Source organism: Zalophus californianus, chromosome 8 (assembly GCF_009762305.2).
Source record: "Zalophus californianus isolate mZalCal1 chromosome 8, mZalCal1.pri.v2, whole genome shotgun sequence".
Lineage (NCBI taxonomy): Eukaryota > Metazoa > Chordata > Mammalia > Carnivora > Otariidae > Zalophus > Zalophus californianus.
In genome coordinates, this window is record NC_045602.1 from 21,583,283 (window position 1) to 21,608,474 (window position 25,192).

General features: G+C 40.0%; 1 protein-coding gene across 5 annotated transcripts in view; it reads left to right on the forward strand.

The window, feature by feature from the left end:
- The first annotated feature begins 5,591 nt into the window (after nucleotides 1-5,591).
- Nucleotides 5,592-25,192, forward strand: part of SELENOI (selenoprotein I) — a 35,948-nt gene continuing 16,347 nt past the window's right edge. For all 5 annotated transcript variants that reach the window (XM_027621334.2, XM_027621338.2, XM_027621335.2 and 2 more), the window contains exons 1-3: nucleotides 5,592-5,777; nucleotides 22,807-22,875; nucleotides 23,323-23,431. In XM_027621334.2, coding sequence (XP_027477135.1) covers nucleotides 5,721-5,777; nucleotides 22,807-22,875; nucleotides 23,323-23,431 — 235 coding nt within the window. In that variant the 5' untranslated portion in view covers nucleotides 5,592-5,720. The remainder of the gene's footprint in view (nucleotides 5,778-22,806; nucleotides 22,876-23,322; nucleotides 23,432-25,192) is intronic.

Below are 25,192 nucleotides of genomic sequence, written 5' to 3' on the forward strand. Positions count from 1 at the left end.
TGAGCAGAAGACATAAACACATTTCTGCAAAGAAGACATCCAAATGGCCAACAGACACATGGAAAAGTGCTCAACATCACTCAGCATCAGGGAAATACAAATCAAAACCTCAATGAGATACCACCTCACACCAGTCAGAATGACTAAAATTAACCATTCAGGAAACGACAGATGTTGGCGAGGATGTGGGGAAAGGGGAACCCTCTTACACTGTTGGTGGGAATGCAAGCTGGTGCAGCCACTCTGGAAAACAGTATGGAGGTTCCTCAAAAAGTTGAAAATAGAGCTCCTCTACAACCCAGCAATTGCACTACTGGGTATTTACCCCAAATATATGAATGTAGTGATCCAAAGGGGCATTGTGCACCCCAATGTTTATAGCAGCAGTGTCCACAATAGCCAAACTGTGGAAAAAGCCTAGATGTCCATCAACAGATGAATGGACAAAGATGTGGTATATATACACAATGGAATATTATGCAGCCATCAGAAAAACCCAAAATCTTGCCATTTGCTGGATGGAACTAGAGGGTATTATGCCAAGCGAAATAAGTCAATCAGAGAAAGATAATTATCATATGATCTCACTGATATGAGGAATTTGAGAAACAAGATAGAGGATCACAGGGGAAGGGAGGGACAAATGAAACAAGATGAAATCAGAGAGGGACACAAACATAAGAGACTCTTAATCTTAGGAAACAAACTGAGGGTTGCTGGAGTGCAGGGGGGTGGGAGGAATGGGGTGGCTGGGTGATGGACATTGGGGAGGGTATGTGCTATGGTGAGCGCTGTGAATTGTGTAAGACTGATGAATCACAGACCTGTACCCCTGAAACAAATAATACATTATATGTTAATAAAAAAATGGGGTGTCTAGGAGCACCTGGGTGGCTCAGTCGGTTAAACGTCTGCCTTCAGATCAGATAATGATCCCAGGGTCCTGGGATTGAGCCCCGCATTGGGCTCCCTCTCAGCGGGGAGTCTGCTTCTCTCTCTCTCTCGGCCCCTCCCCCTCCACTCGTGCTCTGTCTCTTTCTCTCTCTCTCAAATAAATAAAAATAAAATCTTTAAAAAATGGGGTGTCTTGTATGGCTCCATGTTCAAATTGAAATAATAAAAAGAATAGTGGTTACATTCGGTTATATCTGCAGACATGACATTAGATGAGGTAAAAAGGAATATGGAGAAAGGCATAAGGAATAAGGAGATGGGGTGATGCCACTATGGCTACCCATCTGAATGATTTGTATTTGGTTCACCTAGAGTTCTGCTTCAATTCTAGTGCAGTAATAATGGGGAGAGGGATGTTTGTGTTGGAGAGGTATCAATTCTCTGCTCAGGAAATACAGATCCTGGGTCACTACCAGAACTTCAAGAATGCTCAAAATAAGCCCAGTATAAAATTTTGCCTGAGGGATGCCTGCGTGGCTCAGTTGGTTAAGTGTCTGCCTTTAGCTCAGGTCATGATCTCAGGGTCTTGGGATCAAGTCCTGCATTGGGCTCCTTGCTCAGTGGGGAGCCTGCTTCTCCCTCTGCCTGCCACTCTCCCTGCTTGTGCTCTCACGCTGACAAATAAATAAAATCTTAAAAAAAAAAATTTGCCCAAGGTTTTTTTTTTTTTTAGATTTTATTTTTAAGTAATCTCTACACCCAATGTGGGCCTTGAACTCGCAACCCTGAGATCAAGAGTTGCATGCTCCATTGACTGAGCCAGCTAGGTACCCCTGTCTGAGATCAGTTTTTTTTTATAAAATTTTTTATAAAGTTTTTTAAAAAGATTTTATTTATTTATTTGACAGAGAGAGACACAGCGAGAGAGGGAACACAAGCAGGGGGAGTGGGAGAGGGAGAAGCAGGCTTCCCGCTGAGCAGGGATCCCGATGCAGGGCTTGAATCCAGGACCCTGGGATCATGACCTGAGCTGAAGGCAGACGCCTAATGACTGACCCACCCAGGTGCCCCTGAGATCAGTTTTTAAAAATAATTCTCCTTTTATGTGTAACAGTCATGCTTATGAATAATGGCTATAAAAGAGAAATAATAACTCATCTCCAAAACAAGAATGGTATGTATGCAGAGAGTCTAAATAAATTACTAGACCTGTCATTTGACTCTTACTTCATATCACAGTAGGCTCCCGTTTCCCTCTGAACCTTTACACTGATTCTCTGGGTTTTGAATGACTACGGACATGACTGAGTTTGTGTTCAAAGGTTAAGGGAACAAAAATGGCCAGAAAACCATTGGGAGGCTGGTGGGGTGACAAGTCCCAGAATACCAGAGACACTACCCTCCTCCACTGACATGGAAAGTAGGAGGTACAAAGTAGCATTAGCTTATGCTGAATCTCAGTATATTGCAAGGACCTTTTTTTTTTTTTTAAAGATTTTATTTATTTATTTGAGAGAGAGAATGAGATAGAGAGAGAGAGCATGAGAGGGGGGAGGGTCCGAGGGAGAAGAAGACTCACTGCTGAGCAGGGAGCCCGATGTGGGACTCGATCCCAGGACTCCAGGATCATGACCTGAGCCGAAGGCAGTCGCTTAACCAACTTAGCCACCCAGGCACCCCATGCAAAGATCTTTTCTGTGATAAAGAATTTGATTGATGACCCACCCAAATAGAGTTTCTACACATTCTTACCTAGTAGGATTATGTTTGAAAAAATATAAAATACAGCAAAGCCCAGGCAGAGAAACCCTAACCTAAGAGAAGGTTTATTCTAGCCAGGGAATTCCATCTTTAAGAAAAAATAAGCAACTTAATGAGGCTGTTCAGTTCTTTCCTAGTCAGCCCCCACCACCTCTAGCCTTGATTAAAAACTGACTTGTGAATTTTCCTTTTTTAAACATCTTACCGGGGCACCCAGGTGGCTCAGTTGGTTAAGTGTCTGCCTTCTGCTTAGGTCATGATCCTGAGGTCCTGGGATTGAGTCCTGCAAAGGGCTTCTTGCTCAGTGGGGAGCCTGCTTCTCCCTCTCCCTCTGCTGCTCCCCCTGCTTGTACTCTCTTCTTTGTCAAATAAATAAAAAAATCTTAAAAAAAATAAACATCTTGCCATCGTAACTTATAGAAGCAAGGTGTAGTGGAAGAATTGTTTAAAAATTATTTAAAAGTTTGATGACATGTGCTCTTATTCCAGTTTTACCACAAACTGGCTGACTTTTGGGCAAGATATATAATCCTTCTCTTGTTCTGTTCTGTACAATTAGCACAACTACTTGGCCCATGGCTCAGGCTTGGTAAGATGACCTAGTGAGATGCCAAATTCCTTTGAGAGTGATAGTATGAGTATTAGGCATAAGTATTAGTATTAGTATAGTATATTAGTATACTAATTATTAGTATAAGGCATCACTATTATTTTAAAACGCAAACCAAGCCATCATCATTTTATAAGCTTCCTTGGAAAACCTTGACCATTTTTATGGTTTTAATAACTTATATTGGAGTTTTTAACTAGATTAGTCCTTAACTTTCAATTTTTTAGATATCTCCATTTACTTGACATCCTCTTAAGACTAAACAAAACGGGAATGCCAGGAATGAAAACACCTTTTTATCCAGGTTATATTACAAAGGTGATAACATTGCTTCTAGTACAAATATTTTCTGTGATGATCACTCTGAAAGGCAGAAAGCGTGATCAGTGTATGAGATGTAGGAGAGGTAAACTTTAGTGGGTGGATGAGGAGTCAGACAAGGGAAGGGTAAGCACAGGTCTTATATAAAAAATCGTTTGAGGGGAGCCTGGGTGGCTAAGTTGGTACCCTCAGTGGCTCTGCACTCAGTGGGGAGTCTGCTTGAGATTCTCTCTCTCCCTCTGCCCCTCCCCCACTCTTTCTCTCTCTCTCTCTCTCTCTCTCTCTCTCTCTAAAATAAGTAAGTCTTTAAAAAATCATTTGATATGAAGATTTTCTTCTCTTTATATTGATTAGAACAAACACATAGCAGAAGAAATCTGTAGCATTTTACTTGGGACAGTAGCTCCAGTCTGATGAATACATTGTCCAAAACGCGTATTTAGTGCAAAGGCATGTCAATTCAGTATTTTTATCCGTACACAGAAGGGATTTTAAATACAGTACATGCATAAAGGAAATATTTTTATGTCCAAGGAGGTGGTTTCATAGTTTTCATTAGAGCCAATTTCCTTCTTAAAGGGAGATCCATATTTCTAATGTCCTCAAAGCAGACACTACACAGCATATCAAAGAGATCTTTACTCATTCATTCAACAAAATGTATTAACCATGTATTATCTGCAAGGCACTGGACTATAGGACATGGGGAACATTAAGATGTACAAGACACAAATCCTCTCAAGTGAGGGGAAAGAGTCACTCAAGTTTATTTATCTGCCATGTACCAAGTATGATGATAGAGGCTTCATATCTATTACCTCATGAGGATCTTGTACTTTAGAAGGTGAGATAAAACACACGCAGAAATAATAATATACTTGGCATATACTCAGGACCCAATAATTATGTTTAATGAATGAATATAAGGAACATAAGAGATCTCAAAATAATCACCCTTGTTTCAGAGACCCAGAGATTGAGAGTCCCCCTTAGGTAGTGGTTTCCGACACCAAGAACCTCATTTCGTGTTGGGTCGACCACTTCCGAGCTGCATAATGAATGGTCTGATCCTGGGCAGGTTAGGTAGTGTGAATTTTGATTTACTAATCTGCGAATTGGGTAAAGTGCCTCCCACTTTGTAGTATTGTTATGGGGGTTGGTGATAACGTATGTAAAGTTCCCAGCATAGAAGGCGCTCAAAAAAGTGGTAGCAACTATTACTATTATTAAATTTTACTATTGGATTGATACAGTCTAGCCATTGATCTAGTGCTCTTTCTACAACTGGCTCCAGTTATGTGCATGCATTTCTGCAAACACACTTAAAGACTCCTACAGGCTCCGAGACCAGTGCTTTTATCTGGTGGGAGACATTAGCAATTTCACTTTGATAGAGCGGAGTGTAGAGAGGCCTGAGGGATGTCTCCAGAGCCTTTTCAGGGCCCCTTACAGACTGCAAAAAGCCTGTCACCAAGGCTCCCCACCGGCTTCTCGACGTCCAATCACGTTTCCTAAGCAGCTACTGTGCGCAGCGCACTGCGCCAGGAGCTCCTGCAGGCCGGGCACATTCCCTTTCTCTGGTCTTTTACGTTACGGTTTGAGGGAACTAAGCCCTCTTCCCTGAAGTACTGTTAAATTGGTTCGCCGGCAATCGCGGTACCCGCAAGGAAAGCCCCAAACCCCTACACGGTAACGAAACCACAGAAGCTCCCGCCTCCCGCTGCAGGGAGGAGCAAGGACCCCTGGGAAATTGACCTTTCGCCTCCCCTCACTCCTTACTTCGGCTCACCAATTTTGACGCTAACGAATGAAGCGACGAGAAAACCTGGAAGGCGGGATTTAGTGTTGTCCGATCCACACTGATTGGATTGCGACGGCGTGAGGGGGTGGACCGCGTGAACAGGCTAGCGTCCCTCCCTCGGTGGGCGGGGAGAGGTGGAGGCTGTGCTTGCGCACTGGGAGGCAGCGGAAGTGGCCTGAGGCGGCTACGCGTGCGCGGTGGGCGGAGCGCGGCTCTTCTACCTCCTCTGCCAGCCTAAGTCTTCCCGTCCTTGCCCAGCCTCTGTGGTGCTCTTGTTTCCGCACCTTTTCGCGGAGAGTCGCTGCCGAGTGGGCGCTCGGTGTTCGGGTCGTCATGGCTGGTTACGAATACGTGAGCCCGGAGCAGCTGGCTGGCTTTGATAAGTACAAGGTAGCGCGGGGCCCCGCGGACGCCCCTCTCCCTCCTCTTCCCGGTCTCTCCCAGGCGGCTGAGGGGCAGGCGCGGTCCGTGTCACCTTGTGCCGCGTGGCTCCGAGCGGGCTGGCGGGCGTTTCTCCGGGGGTCCTGTCGAGACCTGGAGCTTTGGGGTCAGGGTGCGTGGAGCATCCTAGGCCAGCCGCCTTGACTCGGTACCCTCCCGGGGGATTGCCTTTTCCTCAGGAGACCGCTCGACGAGAGTGGAACCAGAGAATTCCCTGTGCTTCTTTACTTCATTATTATTATTTTTATTTTTAGCGAATGCAGTTCCCTTCGTGGTGTCTTAATTGTCTTCATTTTAATGAAGTCTCCACCCGTCTCTCGCATACAACTCAGATGGAGATGGTTTTTGGCAGATGAGGCCCGGGGAGGGGGAGTAGTTACCGAGGCCGTGGTACTGATGCACTCCACTTCTACTCCCAATGAGGAGACTTCCTCAGCAGTAGCTTGGGGCGCTTGGGCTGCCAGATGAAGTAAATGTGCACAGAACGAACTGTGTAGTAGAAAGAGCGCGAGCTTAGGAGTCCGTAGAAACCTGATACCAAACTCTAATTTCTTTCCATGGCGTTGGGCCAGGTAATAGTCCGTATGGTGCAAAATGATTATAGGAATTTGCGAAGGGCCTGATACGTAATAGGCCTCCAGTAAATGCTGGTTGTTAACTTTCCTCCAAATCTGGTTTTCCTCCACTGCTCCCTTATCAGTGAATGACTCCACTGTCCATCCAGTTTTTCCGAGCCTAAAATCTGGGCTGTAACCTTTCATCCTTGCTATCTTGTCGCTTTCACTCTTGAATCCTCTACCTCACCCACCAGCCAGTGAATCACCAGGTCCTGTACCTTCTATCATTTTTAGCCTAAGCTAGAAGAGTGGTTCCATTACCACTCTTCCCACATACACTTTAAGTAATCTTTTTATTTTAGAATACTTCAGATTTGCAGAAAAATCGTGAAGATAGTACAGTACCCTGTGTCTCATACCTGGTTTTCCCTATTATTAACATCTTACGTTAGTACGTTACATTTGCACGATTAATGAACCAATATTTACACATTATTAACTGAGGTCCATACTTTACTCAGATTTCCTAAGTTTTCACCTAATGCCTTTTTTGTTCTGGGATTTCATCCAGGATATCACATTTCATTTAGTCATCCTGTCTCCTTAGGCTCCTCTTGGCTGTGACCATTTATCAGACTTCCCTTCTTTTTGATAGCCTTGATAGTTTTGAGGAGTTCTGGTTATGTATGTTGTAGAATGCCTGTCAGTTGGGATTTGTCTAATGTTTTTCTCACGATGAGGCAAGGGTTATGGGTTTTTGGGAGGAAGAGCACAGAGATGAAGTGCCATTCTCATTGCATCATATGAAGAGTACGTGCTATCAATATGACTTGTCACTGCTGATACTGACTTTGATCACCTGGCCGAGGTAGTGTTTGTTAGGGTTTCTCCCTGTAAAGTTACTCTCTTTGGAAGGAAGTCACTATGAGCCCTCCCTTGGTAGTGGAGAGTTATGTCTTACCTCCCGGAGGGCAGAGTATTGACATAATTTGTTTGGAATTATGCATGGGAGATTTGTCTTTTCTTCCCATTGTGTATTTATCCAATCATTTGTTTATATCAGTGTGGATGCATGAATATTTATTTTATACTTTGGGTTATAATCAAGTACTACTTTATTTTTCTCGATCACATTTACTCTTGCCCTTATAGTCTTTTCTCTATGTTAAATAGTGATCTTTAAAAAAATGTGCATTACTCCTTTGCTTAAAACCCACCACTGTCGGGCGCCTGGGTGGCTCAGTCGTTAAGCATCTACCTTTGGCTCAGGTCATGATCCCAGGGTCCTGGGATCGAGCCCCGCATCGGGCTCCCTGCTCCGTGGGAAGCCTGCTTCTCCCTCTCCCACTCCCCCTGCTGGTGTTCCCTCTCTCACTGTCTCTCTCTCTGTCAGAAAATAAATAAAATCTTAAAAAAAAAAAAAAAGAACACAAAAAACCCACAAATGTCTTCCCATTGCTCTTGGAATGAAGTCCAAAAAATCCATAATATGATCTGCACGGCTCTGAATGATACGATCCTTACCTGTCTTCAGCTTCACATCATGCTCCTCACTGTCTGCCCCTGCCAGTATTAGTAGCCATCTCCTCCCCATCCCCCCTTTTCTTTTTAGATCTTTAAGTAATGTTGTTCTATCTGCCAGGATTGTAGCTTCCTTTCCTGTTTATATTCATCTTCATGTCTTCACTTACATGTTACTTCCTCACAGAAGCATCCCCTAAGCTCTCCTCTCCCCTTAAGTGTGCTGTCAGAGTACCCTCTGCTCCTTTATGGAATTTGTTAGTGTGTCTCCCTATTACAATGTAATATTCAAGTGGTTAGATTTGGCTTATGGATTACCATGGCCTTAGCACAGTACTACTGTGCATACTAGGAACCCAATAGACATATGTAGAATGAATGAATAGCTGAAAAAAATCATAATGGATTTTGCCTAACTGGAATTGGAAAAACTGTGAAGGACCTTGCTTACAAGCAAGTCATATAGGACATTCCTCTGCTTTCAAGCAGTATGGTGTCATACAATTTTGACCTGAGGTGCTGACATATATTAAAATTTAAGTGGAAAGAAGTTCCAGAGCCTTCTTGGTAACCTTGGCCAAGGCTTCACAACTAAATTAAAGAAGGTTATTAACCCAGATACCTCCTGTTTTGCCTTCAGCTCTACCCTCTTCCTGTTATCTCTTCTGCACAGTAAATATTGACATATAAAACTTTTTTTCCAAACTAGGATCCGGCTTTCTGGGTGTAAGTGCCAATAGAATAGCTGTTTCATTTGCAGCAGTGTCTGTAATATGAAGTCTACTTTTTCTTATAAAGCAGTGTTCCCTAAGTTTATATTTCCAACTAGATAGGTGTTCTAATTTACAGGAAATTTTAGTGTGCTTTTCTATTCCTATGTTTTCCCCTTTTCCGTTATCTGACTCACTTCCTGTGTCTGACAGCGTATCTCCTATCATCCTGGAAAACAAAGGTCAGTTTAGCAAATGTCCAATGTTCACTAAAATGTAGTTTGTTGATTTTATTTTAAAAAAGGAGGGCCACAAATTATAACATAAACTTCTTCTAGTAGTGGGTTCTTAGTATTGTGTTCATATTAAAAATATGAATCCAAAGGTGCCCAAAGGAAAAATCTGTGTGGTCAGTTTTCCTGGAATGTGAAATGCACCTAGAGACACTTTCTTCCTAAAGATCACACATTCCTATTGTGTGATCGTCAACAGGAAGTGCTTTATAAATCCTTATTGAATTAAACACAGCTTTTGAAGCAGATCATCCCATAAATGGGTAGACTCAAAACAGTCAAGAGATTTTTATTCCCTGGTGTGACCCTGTATATTAGAGCAAAGTGATGTGAGAAAATTTGATACTATAAAAGCTGCTGGTGGAAAAATTACTTTTGAATTAGTTTAATTTCTTTGTCTCCCTAGAGGTACATCTGAGAGCTACAGTTGGAAACCTGGCAGTTATTCAGAATAACCGCCGAGAGGGGTGCACATGTGGGTGGTAATTAGATTTCTGTAGTAAGAAACTAAGATGATTGCTTCTTGGTATAGAAGAAAGCATGGGATGGATTGTATGTTATGTGCTGTCTTAACATTTGTGTTCTCTGTTTGTTACCACGATTTTATTAAGCAGATGAATAATTAGTTGAGAGTCTGCCTTCTCTGTTAGGGTATGAGCTCTGAGAGGGTAGGGCCTATAGCTGTCTTGTTCAATATGATCGGGGTCTAGCACATGAACAGAATAGGTGCTCAACAAATATTTATTCAAGGAATGAAAGTGTAGAAGAATATAAATCATTTTGAAAGTGTGGTAAAAGGGAGCTGTGCATCTCCTGGATATCGGAAGAATACTTCTGTATTTTGAATGTGAAGATGTCAGGGGTTTAACTACCATTTTCTCTGTTGCTTATTTATGTACCTTTAGACAATTATATTGAGGGATTTTACCTTTGAGTGGCTTCTCATTCCTCCTTTCTACCTGTCCTTTCTTTGGACAAGTCTTTACAGTTGAAGGATTTCCCCACTTATCTAAGGGTGAAACTTCTGTTGTGGTTTACCTAATCTGACCTAGGGGAGGTATTCCTCAATTGATGGTGTAACGGCTAGTTTCAAATTGTATCATTTTTCTTCAGAGAGGAGGTAAGTGTTCTTTGAAATATCTTGCTTGGTTTCAAGAATGTAATTCTATGATGAATTGGTTTCTGCTATTCTGTTGTTGCATATCAACAACAACCTGATTATAGGAACTGTGATAATTGTAAATTTATTAGTATTGCAGTTAACAGGTTGTAAAGAGAGACTGTGTACATCTTGATAATGCTAAAGAATCTGGCTTTCACCCTTACTAGTTCATACAGTTTGATTCTGTTTATTCAGTAAGCATTTACTGAGGGCCTACTGTCTCAGGCATAGCACTGGGGCTGCACAATGCATTTAGGTAAGTGCCGGGTGCTATGGGAGAGAAGGAAGCAGCTCCAGGGAGAGAGGGTTAAAGCTGAGAAGAGCAGCAGAGAGGGGATGGAGGGGAAAGGCCGAGCTCAGTCTAGAAAGATGAAGCTGAGTAGGTCCCACATTACCAGATGTAGAGGGAGAAAAGGCTTTACAGTGCAGGAGAGCAATGGAATGCAAAAGGAGTGGAGGCCGAGAGTATTTTCTGGCAACCATAAGAAGGTAGATGTTTAGGCATAATGATGGAGGGGCAGGAGATGAGGCTGAAGAGGCATGTGGGGCTCTGTCAGGAGGGGATGCTTTCATGGAAAGGACTTCTAGATTTTACCCTATAGATCAGTGTTTCTGTGGCCCAAGGACTATCAGCATCAGAATCACCTGGGAAAGTATTTAAATAGGAGATTCCTAGCCTCACTTTGGGAGATTCAGATTGGGTATATTACTGTTATCTGCATGTTAAATACCTCGGGTGATTTTTAGGCACATCGTAATGCTGTAGGTTTGGGGGAACTGCTTCATTTTTTTTTTTTTTTAAAGATTTTACTTATTTATTCATTTGAAAGAGCAAGAATGAGAGAAGAACACATGAGAGGGGGAAGGGTCAGAGGGAGAAGCAGGCTCCCCGCTGAGCAGGGAGCCCGATTCGGGACTCGATCCTGGGACTCCAGGATCATGACCTGAGCTGAAGGCAGTCGTCGCTCAACTGACTGAGTCACCCAGGTGCCCCGGAACCGCTTGATTTTAAACAGGACCAGATTTTAATTTTAGGAAGCTTACCCCAGCAGCTTGTAGAAAATGAATGGGTGAGGTGGTCTGGAGACCTTTTGGGATCTTCTGAATAAACCTAGGTAAGAAATGAGGGAAGCCTGAATCTAAGTAATGGGGATAGAAAGGGAGTGGGGATTCTAAAGATAGAAGTCAAAACTGGTTAACCTACCCACTGAATTTGGCCAGCAGATATGTTTAATTATAGTCCACACCATACTTTGTTTCAAAAATTAGCATCTTCTCCCTAAAAACCCAGATTTCTGGATTCTTTTGAAAAACCAGAAGAGTGGGCAACATTGGCCCTGAGTTTCCTCTTGGCAAGACTCCCCCGAAGCTAAATAGCTCTTGCCCTTTTTAAAAAAGGCAGTTCCTCTCCAGTTTGCCATTTTCCTGCCAGTCCATATGCTACATGTGGGTCTGCTTTGTTCAGTTTATCTTCCTGACCCCTGTGGATGTTTATTTGTGATCCTTGATTTAAGATTAAAAATTGACAAGACCATGGTAACTGAGAAGCTGGAGGTGTTGGTGGGGTGAGTCCAGAGGATGAAGGATGGGGAGGAGTCTGGGATGACTCAGGTTTTGGTAAGATGACTGAGTGGAGAGGTAGGGGTTTTGTGAAGCATTAGCCCTGGAAAGGTGCCCTTGGTAACAATAGTGTCTAACACTTGTTTGGTCTGACTTAACCCTCTTGATAGCCCCAAGAGGAGGTATTATGAACTCCTATCTGTTGAGTAAACAAACTCATGAGAGATTGACCCTTATAGAACAAGCATAATTATAATTTAAATGATAAGTGGTGCTGAATCTGGAAGAATAACAGTAATCTTTTGTGCAAGGCACTTCTCTTGGGCAGGGCCATGTAAAGGTGTAGTTCGTGGACTGGGAATCAAAACAAAGAAAACTTCATGCTCTAGAGAAATATCGCTGGTGGGTGAATTATCCTCCACTAGAGGAATATTTCTGTAATGATTTCAGAGATAGAACACTTTTCTTCTGAGCCAGAGTAGACACATGAGAAATTCTTAATCTTTTGATTTGTACTTACGATTGCAGGCCAGCTACAGTATACCATGTTAATTAAGGCGTTACCTAGATATGTTACAGTTAATTCAGACATAACTTATTTTTAGTTGTGCTTGGTCTCCTTGAGTAGATTGGAAGAGCTGCCTTTTCCACCTGTAAATACATTTGTAAGTTTTGAAAAGCATTTTAGTGGCCTTATTTTTTTTTAAGGTTTTTTTTTTTTTTAAGATTTTATTTATTTGACAGAGACACAGTGAGAGAGGGAACACAAGCAGGGGGAGTGGGAGAGGGAGAAGCAGGCTTCCCGCGGAGCAGGGAGCCCGATGCGGGGCTCGATCCCAGGACCCAGGAATCATGACCTGAGCCGAAGGCAGATGCTTAATGGCTGAGCCACCCAGGTGCCACTTAAGGTTTTAAGTAATCTCTACACCCAACGTGGGGCTCAAACTCACAACCCCGAGATCAAGAGTCACATGCTCTACCGACTGAGTCAGCCAGACGTCCCTTTTTTTAATTATTTTTTTAAGATGTTATTTTTAAATAATCTCCTTAGCAGCCATAGATATAGATATATAAATATCTTATGGAAAGAATTATTTTTGCAGTTGACAGAGACAGAGGAGTCTTTCAGAAGGAGTGAAAGAAGGATGGATGGGGAACTTCTGCAGAATGAGAGGGAGAGAGATCAAGTGGTAGGTAGAAGGTCACCACATTTTTAGGTGCTAGTTGGAAGAAACGACTTGGTTCTTTTAACTATTTTCTGAAACATCAGTTCACTGAGGATGGCTTGTTTTTCTAACTCCTGTAATGCTTAAATGTGAAGAATTTTGAATAAGAATTTGCCCAACGCGTAAGGGAAAGTTGGAGAAGATGTTCCGGAGAGATTGATGGGGGAACCAAAGCACAGAGACCAGGAAGACCATGGTAAATTAGACATAAGGAAGTGTTGGGTATGCCCGGTACCAGGCTGAGCCTAGTGAGCCCAGTGAAGGAAAGTTGAAATGGCAAGAGCAATATCATTGTAAATACTGAGTAATAATGATAATGACAGCAAACATTTATTTGGCATTTTACTATATGCCAGACATTGCTTTAAGTGCTTTTACATATATTATCTCATTTAATATTCACAAGTGCCTTGTGAAGTAGAGCTACTGTTATTTTACTGAGGCACAGAGAATTTAACTTGCTCAAGGTCCCAAAGCTTGAGATTTGAACCCAGGCAGTCTGGGTTAGGAGCCCATTTTCTTCATGCTATGCTTCCTCTCAAATCTAAGAACTAAAGATAAACTCTGCCTTGTAGTTACTGGGTGTTTTGTACCAGATATAGGAACATTAGAATAAAGACCTTCAGTGACATGCAAATTGGGTTTGTGTCTAATGTTTGCAGGCGGGGAAAATGTACAGTGAAAAAGAAAACTATTTTTGTTTTCTTTCCCCCCGTTTTAAAATTATTAGCAGGGGTAAGTGGATGACTGTATTTACTAGTCTTACATTTTGTTGAGTATTAAGAACATTTCATATACTAGTAGCTTTAATTGAGATAAAAGTCTTAATAATTAGCTTTGGGACTAATAAGTTTGAAATAAACCACGTGCTAGTGTTTTGACTTAGTGTCATCTCTAACCAGATTTCCTCATCTGTGAAATGGTGTGGTATCTGCCTCATAGGATCATTATCAAAGTTGAATGAGTTCATATTTGTAAAGTGCCTGGCACATAGTGCTATATTAGTGTTAAGTAAAAAATAAAACTTGACATCTGTGCTTCTCTGTTTGTGAACATTGGCTAACATAAACACATGTGTACCCATACCCCAGGAAGTTATACCAAGAGAAAGTGTATTTTAGGAAAGCAAGTTAAGGGTGACAACTTAATGGAGAGATAGAAGAGTAATGGAGGTCTGTGTCTAGCTTGGGTTCCACAGAGAGACTTTGCCTTCAGATTTTTTCTTCTGTTAAATCATATATAATAATACAACAAGCAGAGTAAATAAAATTTCTTAAATACCACTTTCCTATTTAAGAATCTGCAGTATCCTCCACGTATTTATCATGTGTTTGATACCCAGATTTCCCTGCAAGGATTTTAGGTTTTTTCACTCAGTGACCCCTCTTTTTGTCTTCTCATCTCTTGTTAGAATTTATTATAAGTTATTTAAATTTAGCAAGCAAACTTGTTTGTCATCATGACTTGCTTATTTTTACTGCTCTAGCTTTTCCAATCTTCTGTCACCATCTTCTCTCCAACTTGTTAGTAGATGTAAGTGATAATATTGACTGAAATGAGATCTCATTGTCTACAGAGTCATGTTTTCTGTGAGTGTAGTTCTTAAAGTCTTGTATTGATAGAAAGTATTTTAAGAAATTTAAAATTTTTGTCCCAGGGTTATTTGAAACCCCCACCTTTTTTTGCACTCTTTAAGTTTAGGTTTGGTGTTTTTATGCCATAGATTGTTTCTAGCGTAATGCCTTGCATTTATTGAATTTAGTGAGTACTTCCCGGATTTTATTATACCTTTTCTCTTGCTTGCAATGCAGTATTTGAAGTTACCATAAGGAGGAATAGGTGTTGGCCACTAAACTAATGGTGTGGTTTATCCTTCAGCTGAGGAGTTGTGGGAGTGCCGTTAATGTTTGCTTTCACCAGAGCAGTGGTCCTCAAACCTGAGTGTGCTGCAGAATTACCAGGAGGGTCTGTTAAAAGAGATTGCTGGGCTGCACCCCTAGAGTGTCTGATTCTGTATGTCTGGGGCAGGGTCCAAGAATATGGGTTCAGTTTGGTGACTACAGTTTGCAAACCACCTCATCAAAGAAATATTCAATTATATTGCAATCTGAAGAGCAGTTAATAAAACCAAGAGATGGATATATAGGAGTAAGAAACTATATTACTGTAATGTATTAGCTCTCAAGCATCAGGTGGTCTTGATTTTGTGGGTAGGAGCCCTAAGATATCTCTTAGTAGAAAAGAGGATGTAGTGCTTTCAGTTATGTACTAGTTTCTTATTGCTGGGTAACAAATTATCACAGACTTGGTGGCATAAAACAACACACATTTATTATCTCACAGTTTCTATGAGTTAGGAGTCTGGGCATCACTTAGCCAGCTCCTCTCTGTTCAGGGTCTTACCAGGCTGCAGTTAAGGTGTCAGCTGGGCTGCATTCTCATCTGCAGCTTGGGGTCCTCATCCAGGCTTGTGTGGTTGTTGGCAGCATGCAGTTCTTCCCAGTTGTAGGGCTGAGGCTCTTAGCTTCTAGGGCTTTCCCACTTTTCCCTGCCACATGGCCCTCACCATAGGCAGTTCATATCATTGCTGCTTGCTTCTTAAAAGTCAGCAGGAGACTCCTCCAAATTGCTAAGATGAAGACTTACATAATGAAATGTATCATGGAAATGATATCTCATCACCTTTGTCATATAATGTATCCTAATCAAGGCAGTGACCTCTCTCACCTTTGCTATATTCTGTTGGTTAGAAACTAGTCACAGGGTCCGCCCTCAAGGGAGTGGAATGAACTATCAAAGGGTGGGGATTGCTTATACAGGGGCTTGACTCACTGGGGATCACTTCAGGATGTGTCTGCCATAAATTGGAAGACAAAAAGTATATTTTAGAGGATGTTTTGAGAATAATAATTTCAGTAAATTGGCTCTAGATAGATCATGATTGTATTTAAGCCAAGAAAGGGTAGTCTGGCTTCAGACAACGTGATCAATTTCATAGATATGTTCCAGGATGAATCAGAAAGGACTTACAGTTCAGACCTTTCTGTTTATTAGCCATTGTAATCCTTGAATTTTTTATAGTCTCTTCATGTGTAATATAGGTAGGAATAATTTATCTTACAATACCAAATAAGAGAATAGCTGTAATTGTCCTGTGGAAACTGTAAAACATTATACAAATGTAAACATGATATTATTAATGGGGGAAGAGTAAGAAGAATTTCCTCTTGTGAAGTTAAAAATTGCTTTGGACTAGTTCCTAGGGGAAAATAGATTTGGTGAAGGGAGTAACATTTCTTCTCATCACTGATACCTTAACTGTATACTGCTACTTAAATAAACATGCAAAGTAGTTCATGCATTTATTCATTCATATGTGCAAACATTCAAATATGTTTATTGAGCTCAGGCTCCTGTGTGCCAGAAGCAGAGAAGATCAGGTTGGGAAGTTTTCTCCATTCTCTTAATTTTAAGTTTCTTTATATCCCAGTGCTCAGTGAGTCCCACACTTGTATGTGAAAGGCTGTTCTTTTGATTGCCTTGATATTTGTTGAGTAAATAACAATTTTTTAAATAATTGAGATTCCTCATTTTATGTTTTGTGCTTAAGTGACTCGCCTGGAAGATTGGAATGCCATTGCTAAAGAACTCTGCTCCAGGAGTGGCTGGTGGGGTACATTTTGGCAACAATGGATTCTGCCCCTGTAAAGACTTAAAACACCTAAACATGATTGAGCCATGAGTCCTGTCAACAAGGGTCTGACCTCAGTATCATACCCCAGTGCTGCACCGGACACTGAGCTTCACTGTGCAGGGGGAGAAAAGAGAGAGTTGACTCTTTCTTTCTTTCTCTTGTTTTAAGAGAGGTTGGTAATGTGTGTTTTTCATTTTAGTCATGTCTGAAAAGTTGGTTTGAGCAACAAATATTATAATTTCATATAACCCAGTTGTGAACTAAAATTGGCTCTTTATGGATATCTTGCTTTTTACTCCTAAAAACATGGATAATTTTGAACTCAAGAATTTTGGAAATAATTTAAAAAATTAAAAATATCATTTCGAGTTTGGTTGCATCTGAAGTGATTAACAAGTGCAGTTTATGAACTATTAATATCTTGTATTGAGCTACATTTTATGGATTACTATAGTTAACTAAATATGTTTTATAAGTATAAAGCTTTGGGGCGCCTGGGTGGCTCAGTCAGTTGAGCAGCTGACTCTTGATTTAGGCTCAAGTCATCATCTCGGGGTTGTGGGATCAGGCCCCACGTCGGGCTCCTTGCTCAGTGGGGAGTCTGCTTGAGGATTCTCTCTCCCTCTCCCTCTGCATCTCCTCCCACTTGTGTTTTCTCTCATAAGTCTTTTTAAAAAAGTATAAAGCTTATGTTTCAGATGGGTAAAGACAGGTCTCATTTTAAAATTATTTGACAATAAGAGTCCTATTCTCCTTATATTGTTTAGAAGACAAAGTAGGGGAAATCTGTTGCTGAGTATAGATAATAGAGCATTACGTGGGACAGTGGCCCCAGTCTAATTAATAATTTGTCCAAAGCTCTGTATTTAGTGCAAGGGTGTGTCGGTTCGTATCAGTTTTCTTAACAGTACAGAGAAGGGATTTGAAATATAGTACCCTTGTAAAGGAAATACTTCTATGTCCAAGGAAGTGGTTTGATAGTCTTCCTTTCATTGGAGCCACTTTCCTTCTTAAATTAAGGGGAGTCTCACATTTTTAATGTCCTTCTCGAAAACATATACTTCACAGCATATTTGGAAGTAATTTAGAAGTCACTGTACTGCTAACCCTAACCCATAATCCTCTCCACCTGATGTACTTTAAGTCTTGTAACTGGCTTCTATTTGCACTTTGGTCTCTGTCCAGTTCTTTTTACACTGTAACCAGTACGATGCTTTAAAAATGTAAATCAGGGGGTGCCTGGGTGGCTCAGTTGGTTGGGTGACTGCCTTCAGCTCAGGTCATGATCCTGGAGTCCCAGGATCGAGTCCCGCATCGGGCTCCCTGCTCAGCAGGGAGTCTGCTTCTCCCTCTGACCTTCCTCCCTCTCATGCTCTCTCTCTACCATTCTCTCTCTCTCTCAATAAATAAAAATCTTTAAAAAAAAAAAAAAGAAAAATTGTAAATCGGGATGTGCATTGGGTTTAGAATAAAATCTAGATTACTGTGGTCTTGCTGGGTGGTTTAGGCCCACGTCTTCAATCTCATTTCCTGTCAGTCTTCCCTGCTCACTAAGCTGTAGTTGGATTAGCCTTCCTCCAGTATTCCAAGTATTTCTAATTTTGTGGTCTTTGCACATTTTTGTTCTCTTTGCTTGGAAGGTATCTTGGCATGTACTTGCCTCCCTGCAACACCTATGCACCACACACGTGCGTGCGTGCACACACACACACACACACACAAATGTACACTGCCACATATATATTCTTTATTTTCTATTTCTTTTTAGGTATTTTACATATAAATGCACAGATCTTAAGTGTCTAATTTAGTGAATTTTTATATATGTATATACCCATATAACCACCACCCCAGATCAAGATACAGAATTATTTCTGGCACCTCAGAAGGCTCCCATTCAGTCTCTTCCATCAAACTACTATTATGACTTCTTTTGTCATAAATTAATTTGTCTGTTTTTGAACTTGATATAAATGGAATCTACAACAGCATGTTTTCTTTAGTGTCTCGCTTCTTTGACTCACTATAGTGTCTCTTATGTTCCTTATCTGTCTTTTCATCTTCTCGGCCTCAGTTGTGTCCCCTCCCTAAAGAAGCTTTCTCTGACCACTCTGACAATGCACTCCCTGCCCTCCCTCCCACGTCCTCTCGCAAAATACCCTGCTTATTTCCTTCATGGTATTTAACACAACTTGTGATTATTCCTTGTTTTTGTGCTTACCATCTATCTCACAATGGGCCGTAGACTTGGTTAACATAGGGAACATTTTGGTCTTGTTCATCATTGTCTTCACTGGGCCTAGCAAAAATTTGCCTGGCACAATCATAGGTACTGAATCATGAATACTTGTTGGCTTACTGAATGAATGAATGAATGAAGAATGAACTCCGCTTTGTTTTCTGACCTGTACTGAAGTAAAAAAAAAGACAGTTCTGAAACTTTCTAATTTTGGCACAATGTTATCTAAAGTAATTCTGATCTTACTAGGAATTTATGAAAATTTTCTCTTGTGGGAAAGATAGACTAATTGTCATAGATGACAGGACAGAATCCTATACCCAAATAAAAATTATTGTATGTACTAAAGAGCAATCTTGAGGGAAATGTTTAGAAGTTCTGTCTTGATCAGCATTTTTACAGAGACTTAGGTGAAGGCATTATTATCAGCATGACAAATTTGCATGCTGAGATTTTGGAGAGGCATAGCTATTACCTTGCATAAGTGAGTCTGAATCAAGAGATCTGGAGGGGATAGAAAAATGAGTTGAATCTAGTAAGATGAAATATTATAATGGTAAATACAGAGTCTGGTCCTTAGGTTCCAGCAGTCATCCTCACATTAGCATGGAGAAAGGTGGCTTAGTAGTCCAACTGCCCATTCGTATTTAAGTCTGCAGAATGATTTTGTTGCCATAGGAAATTAATAGGTTGAGTATCAGAGGAATATTGAGGAAGAGCAGCTTATGGTCATATTCTTTCTACTCATACACCACATGAAATGTTTCTTATGCCCTGGATCACATGTTTGTATTGGTTTAACAACAAATTGGATTGCCTGGAACACAGGTTGTCAAGCTAAAGCCCCCAGGCACCTGTTTGTGAATAAAGTTCTACTGGAACACAACCGTGCCCATTTGTTTACCTATTTTCTGTGACTGGTTTCTTGCTTCAGTGGTAGCGTTGAGTGTTTATCACAGAGACCATATGGCCTGAAGAGCCTAACATATTTACTATCTGATGCTTTCCAGAAAAAGCTTTCCAACCTCTGGTCTAAAGTACAAGACCTAGATGAAGAAGATTGAAAGCATGGCAAGAGGAGCAGCAGAGGAACATGGGATGTTTAAGCAGGCAAAGAGAAGATGTAGGTGCGACAGGGAGAGTGGCCTTCAAATAATTGAAACACTGTTGTTTGGAAGAAAAATTGGACCGTTGTCTGTTTAACTTTGTAAAGCAAAATGAAAACAGGATAGAAAATATGGGACAGGGGCCCCTGGGTGGCTCAGTCGGTTAAGCGACTGCCTTCGGCTCAGGTCATGATCCTGGAGTCCCGGGATCGAGTCCCATATCGGGCTCCCTGCTCAGCAGGGAGTCTGCTTCTCCCTCTGACCCTCTTCCTTCTCGTGCTCTCTATCTCTCATTCTCTCTCTCTCTCAAATAAGTAAATAAAATCTTTAAAAATAAAAAAAAAAAAAAAAAAAAGAAAATATGGGACAAGGGAAGGATTTTGTTAGTGTATAGAAAGTTGGTTTAACATGGGTTGGGTTGCTTCTAGAAATAATGAGTTTTTGCCACCAGAGGCATTTAAAAAGAGGCCAGATGACTGTTTTACCTGTTTGCATTGATGAGGGTCGGGCACTCAAGAACTAGAGATCTTCTGAACTCTTGTAATTTTGAGATTTTGCCTTGGAATGATTCTCTCAAATCCAGGCTGTGGTTTTCAAGCATTTCTCCAGGGTACTAGCTTTGTCTGGCCTTGTAGATTGGAGATCAAGCAAGTCACAGTGAGCCTTAACAGTGGATTATCTACCTGGTTAAGGTGTTCAGATAGATACCATTCCAACAGAAAATAAAAATATATTTAATAAGCTTTAACAAATACCTGAATCTAGTTTAACATCTTTAAAGGTTTATTTTTTATTTTTTCATTCCCGTGGAAGGTTTGAATCATTCTTTTTTCTTCCTATTGATTCACAAGACAGTTTTAAGTTTGTTTATACTAAGTGATATGTGATCTTGAAAAATACTCAGGTGTGTAAGGCTGGAGCACAGAGAGTTCTTTAGGTTTATTATTTGCTACCTTTTGTGATTTCATATTGCATTTTCTTGCTATACTTGAGCTTCAATGTGAAACATCTGTATAGGCAAATTGACCTTGTGTTTAGTTCTGCATTCTTTTCATACTTCTGGTCTCCCGAAGTAGAAATTTACAGGTAAAACTTCAGAATTTAAAAAGAGGAGCTTTTCAAATGAAAATACCATCAGTTAAGGGCCTTCTTATAGATCTAAGTTGAAATTATGGAAAGCTGCTGAGTGAGACTCGTTCAGCAAACATTTGAATTAAGAACATTGTACTTTGTACATCGTATTAGGTACTCATGTGATGTCTTAAACAGTTTCCTTCTGATTTGGACTTCTTACAACTTTTGTACTTTGCAGTAGATGGTGGGCTTGAAATGTGTGGTTTCCCCATTTATCTGACCTGGTGGCTATGTCAAGTGGGTCTGGGTGCCGACTTCTGTGAAGTGGAGGCCAGGGCCCTCCCCCTTGTCATTGGCAGCCTCTAGAGGCTCGTATTGGTTCCATGTCCTTAGGTCCGAAGACTTAAATCCAAGTGAGGACCCCTTCGTTCTGCAGAGGTTCAGATGTAATGGTATCTATTATGTGGAAAGGCTTTGTAACCTGTAGGGAGCTGTGCAAGTGCAAGTTGATTTTCGGAAGAACGGTAACTCGCATTTAAGTAGAGTCTGGCCTTGGCTGCTCAGCCTGTCCCTGTGGCCAGCAGAGGCACACTGAGTTAGTTCTTCACCATTTTCCTTGCACTGTCTAGCTCAGATCCACTGTCCCAGTTACCCATTTCAGGCAGAATGGGTTGGAGAAATGGAGGCACTCAGACATGGAGTCTGTTGAATCATAGACTTGCTGATTAACTGTCTTTGCTAGCAGTATTTAACATTATTTCTATTTATTTACTTTTTTGTTCCATCACACTTTTGAGTCTTGAAACACTGATGAGAAAAGATTTCCTGCATATTTGGAAGCATTTGGGAAGAAGTTTTGACCTTTAATTATGATTTTTAAAAAGTAGATATTCAAATGCTTACTGCTTATTTTATGTACATACTAAGTGTTAATATAAAACACAAAACTTTTTTCAGACATTTGACTGTTGTAATGTTTAAATGTCAACTGGACAAGTTAGGTAATATTCCCACTCTTTGAGGTGGGAATTATCCCTTACCAATTAAGTATCTCTTCTTCCCTGCACCTAGTAGAGTGTTTCCGACATGCTAGTTACTCCAGTGTGTGTGTGTGTGTCTGATGAATAAGTCATTGATGTGACTCTTAAAATTATATATATGTGTATATGTATAAATACGGATATTTGTTAAAATTTCCTTGAATTTTTACTAACTAGCTCAATAATTAGGGAATAAACCCTATTACCATAGAACCCTAACGTGTTGTTGTCTTTCTTTGCTTATTCATGCAATCCATTTTCCTGCTGTAAAGGGATCTGTCATCCTTTGGCGGTTAAAACACATTTAATAATATCTAATACTTACATAGCACTTACCATGGGCAAGGTACTACTTTAAGTGTTTCGTGCATATGATTAATTTACCTAATTTTTATGACAGTCCTTTGAGGTAGAAGCTATAGTCCTCATTTACAGGTGAACAAACTAAGGCAGAGATTAAGTAACTTGCCCAAGGTTGCACAACTAGTAAGTGCATTAGTGGTGGTATGAGGAGGTTGAGAAATCAGTGTTTGAATGTATACAGTGTGCACATTGTGATCTTGCATTGTGAGAACTTGTAAGCAATATAAATTTCTCTACTGAAAAAAAGAAATCTGGCTGTACTTGGCCGTCTTTGTACCATTTATGTTGTTCCTCCAGTTTTGTTTAGATGAGGACATCATGTAAATAGACATATTCTCTAGGTTATTTTTGTAATATTATTTTCACTCCAGAAATACTGTTCTACTTGTTAGTGTGCAAGGATAACTGAATATTTTCTTTTATTTCTTAACAGTACAGTGCTGTGGATACCAATCCACTCTCTCTGTATATCATGCATCCATTTTGGAACACTATAGTAAAGGTAAGACAATTAATAGACTTGTACTTATGGTTTAGTAAGTTTTAAATATTTTACAAAGTGTTATAGATGCAACTGTTTGATGAGATATAAGAGAAACTAGCTCTCCCATACTTCTTTCCCTTAGTCAATACTTTTTGATTTATCTCACTGTTGGAGTATAAGCCTATACTCTATAATTTATCATTTTTATAAAATGAATTTAAAAATTTTCTTAAGTAAATGTAGTGTTATGATTATAAAAGTTTGTTGATTATAGAATTATTTAAAATACAGAAAAGAGAAGAAAGATGCTTATTTTTATCAACTGGACATTATGGTTTACATTTTAATATATATATATGTATGATCTTTCAGGTTTATAGCTTTTATTATGACTTAAATTTGCATCTTGTGTGGCGGCCAGAGAGATTCCTTTAATTATTTTTTAATTATTTTGAAAAAAATTAGGTATTTCCTACTTGGCTGGCTCCAAATCTGATAACCTTCTCTGGCTTTCTGCTGGTTGTATTCAATTTTCTACTTATGGCATACTTTGATCCTGACTTTTATGCTTCAGGTAAGATTATTACTTTAATATAAAATTTAAAGTGTCTAAATAGAGAAAAATGAGATGTGGTTATTTTCTGGTTCTATTCATATGCTTGTATTTTGGGGAAGTTTTGGATACTATAAGGGTAGTAAAATGTTAGGAATTGAGTGTAAAAGCTAAGTTGTGTTTTCACAATCTGTTATGGATGTTTCCATTAAATTCTAGACACCAGCTTGGCTATTTAATTTAGATATGCTGTCTAAAAAGCAATGAGGTTTTGATAAATAAATAATAATTGGATTTATAAGAAGAAGAAATTAGGATTATGACACTTTGCCTGAAAGTGAATATGAGCAGGGTACAACATACCCAGCAGTTCCAGAAATATCCCTTCTTCCCTTGTTCTCATTATGCAAGAAAAATCCCCCCCCGCTTTTTTTGGAGGAAATGTGATCTCTCTTTCCCTCTGCTCAGCATCTGTATTTGCCTTTAATACCTCCAAGTTTCCTCTGAAAATGGTTCTTAGACCTTAAACGTTGATTGAAGTTTAAGTCTTAAGAACCTCATTGGAAGAGAGAGGAAAGAAATGCTTTTGGAGGCAGTTGTTAGCCTGCTTGCACCCCAGACTCCAGTATCTTTCACATCTGTTCCTGTCTTCATGTTCTCCCTCACCCCGTTTCTGCCCCAGGCCATAGGACAGAATCTGGCTGTATTTGGGATGAAGGGGGATAAGTGGGAGATAGAGTTTATTTTCATTGCTCAGCTAGTTGATGGAGTTGAGAGAAATGGAAAGATGGAGGTAGATGAATATTTTTTGCACTCTAAGTTGGAGTATATATTTTCCAATAAGAATACTTATAAATGATGTAGTAGTAAGGAGTTTTAGTGTTACAATTCATCTGTGTTGTGGGTCTAGCAGACTTTTGTGGACTGACCTGGAGAAACAGTCACTGAAAACATTGTTTTTATAGGAAAGTTCAGATTTTCGAAAACTTACGACTTGATATTATAGAAAATCTGAATATTGAAACTATACATTTGCTTAACTGTCAATTGAAATTTTAAGCCATGGCTTCTGTACATGTAATAAAGTGGCAACTTTATGAAGATCATAAGGTATGACATGATTAATAAGATTAAATTTTATTAAGCATGGTTTGGATATTAAGCAGTTTTTAAAAATTTGTGTTTTAATCTTTAGAACATCCTCAGAAGTTTATTTTGTAACTAGAAATATTTTATCCGACTACTGTAACATTATTTACTCAGTTATTAAGAGAGTTAAAAATATGTAAATATTATGCATATTTCCCCAAATCATAGAACCTAGAGGACCAGGTAAACCATCTCATCCTGGTATATTTGGTAAATGGAAGATGGGAAGGGTTAAATGATATATTCATGGTCACACTGCTGGTTGAATACAGAGCTGGGACTGGAATCTAGACCTCCTAATTCTCAGTTGTTCTATCTTGGGGCAAATAGTGAGGTCCAGACATTTCAGAATGATTCTGAGGCCAAATCATCCAGTGGAGGTGACCTATCTATGCCCAAACGAAAAGGTCTTTTGTTTAGCTAATTAATAATATAATGAGAGAATATAGATTGAAGGCTTAATGTATGTTTGTAGGATAATTGTAAACAACGAGGATCAGATTAAACACAGGCATCTTTTAAGTTCCAAAAATATTAATTTTCATTCTCAGCACATAAGTAATTTTCAAGTAAAGATGAACAGCTTTGAATTATGATTAAAGCTCAAAATAAATGCCTATTGTTTATGAGGGG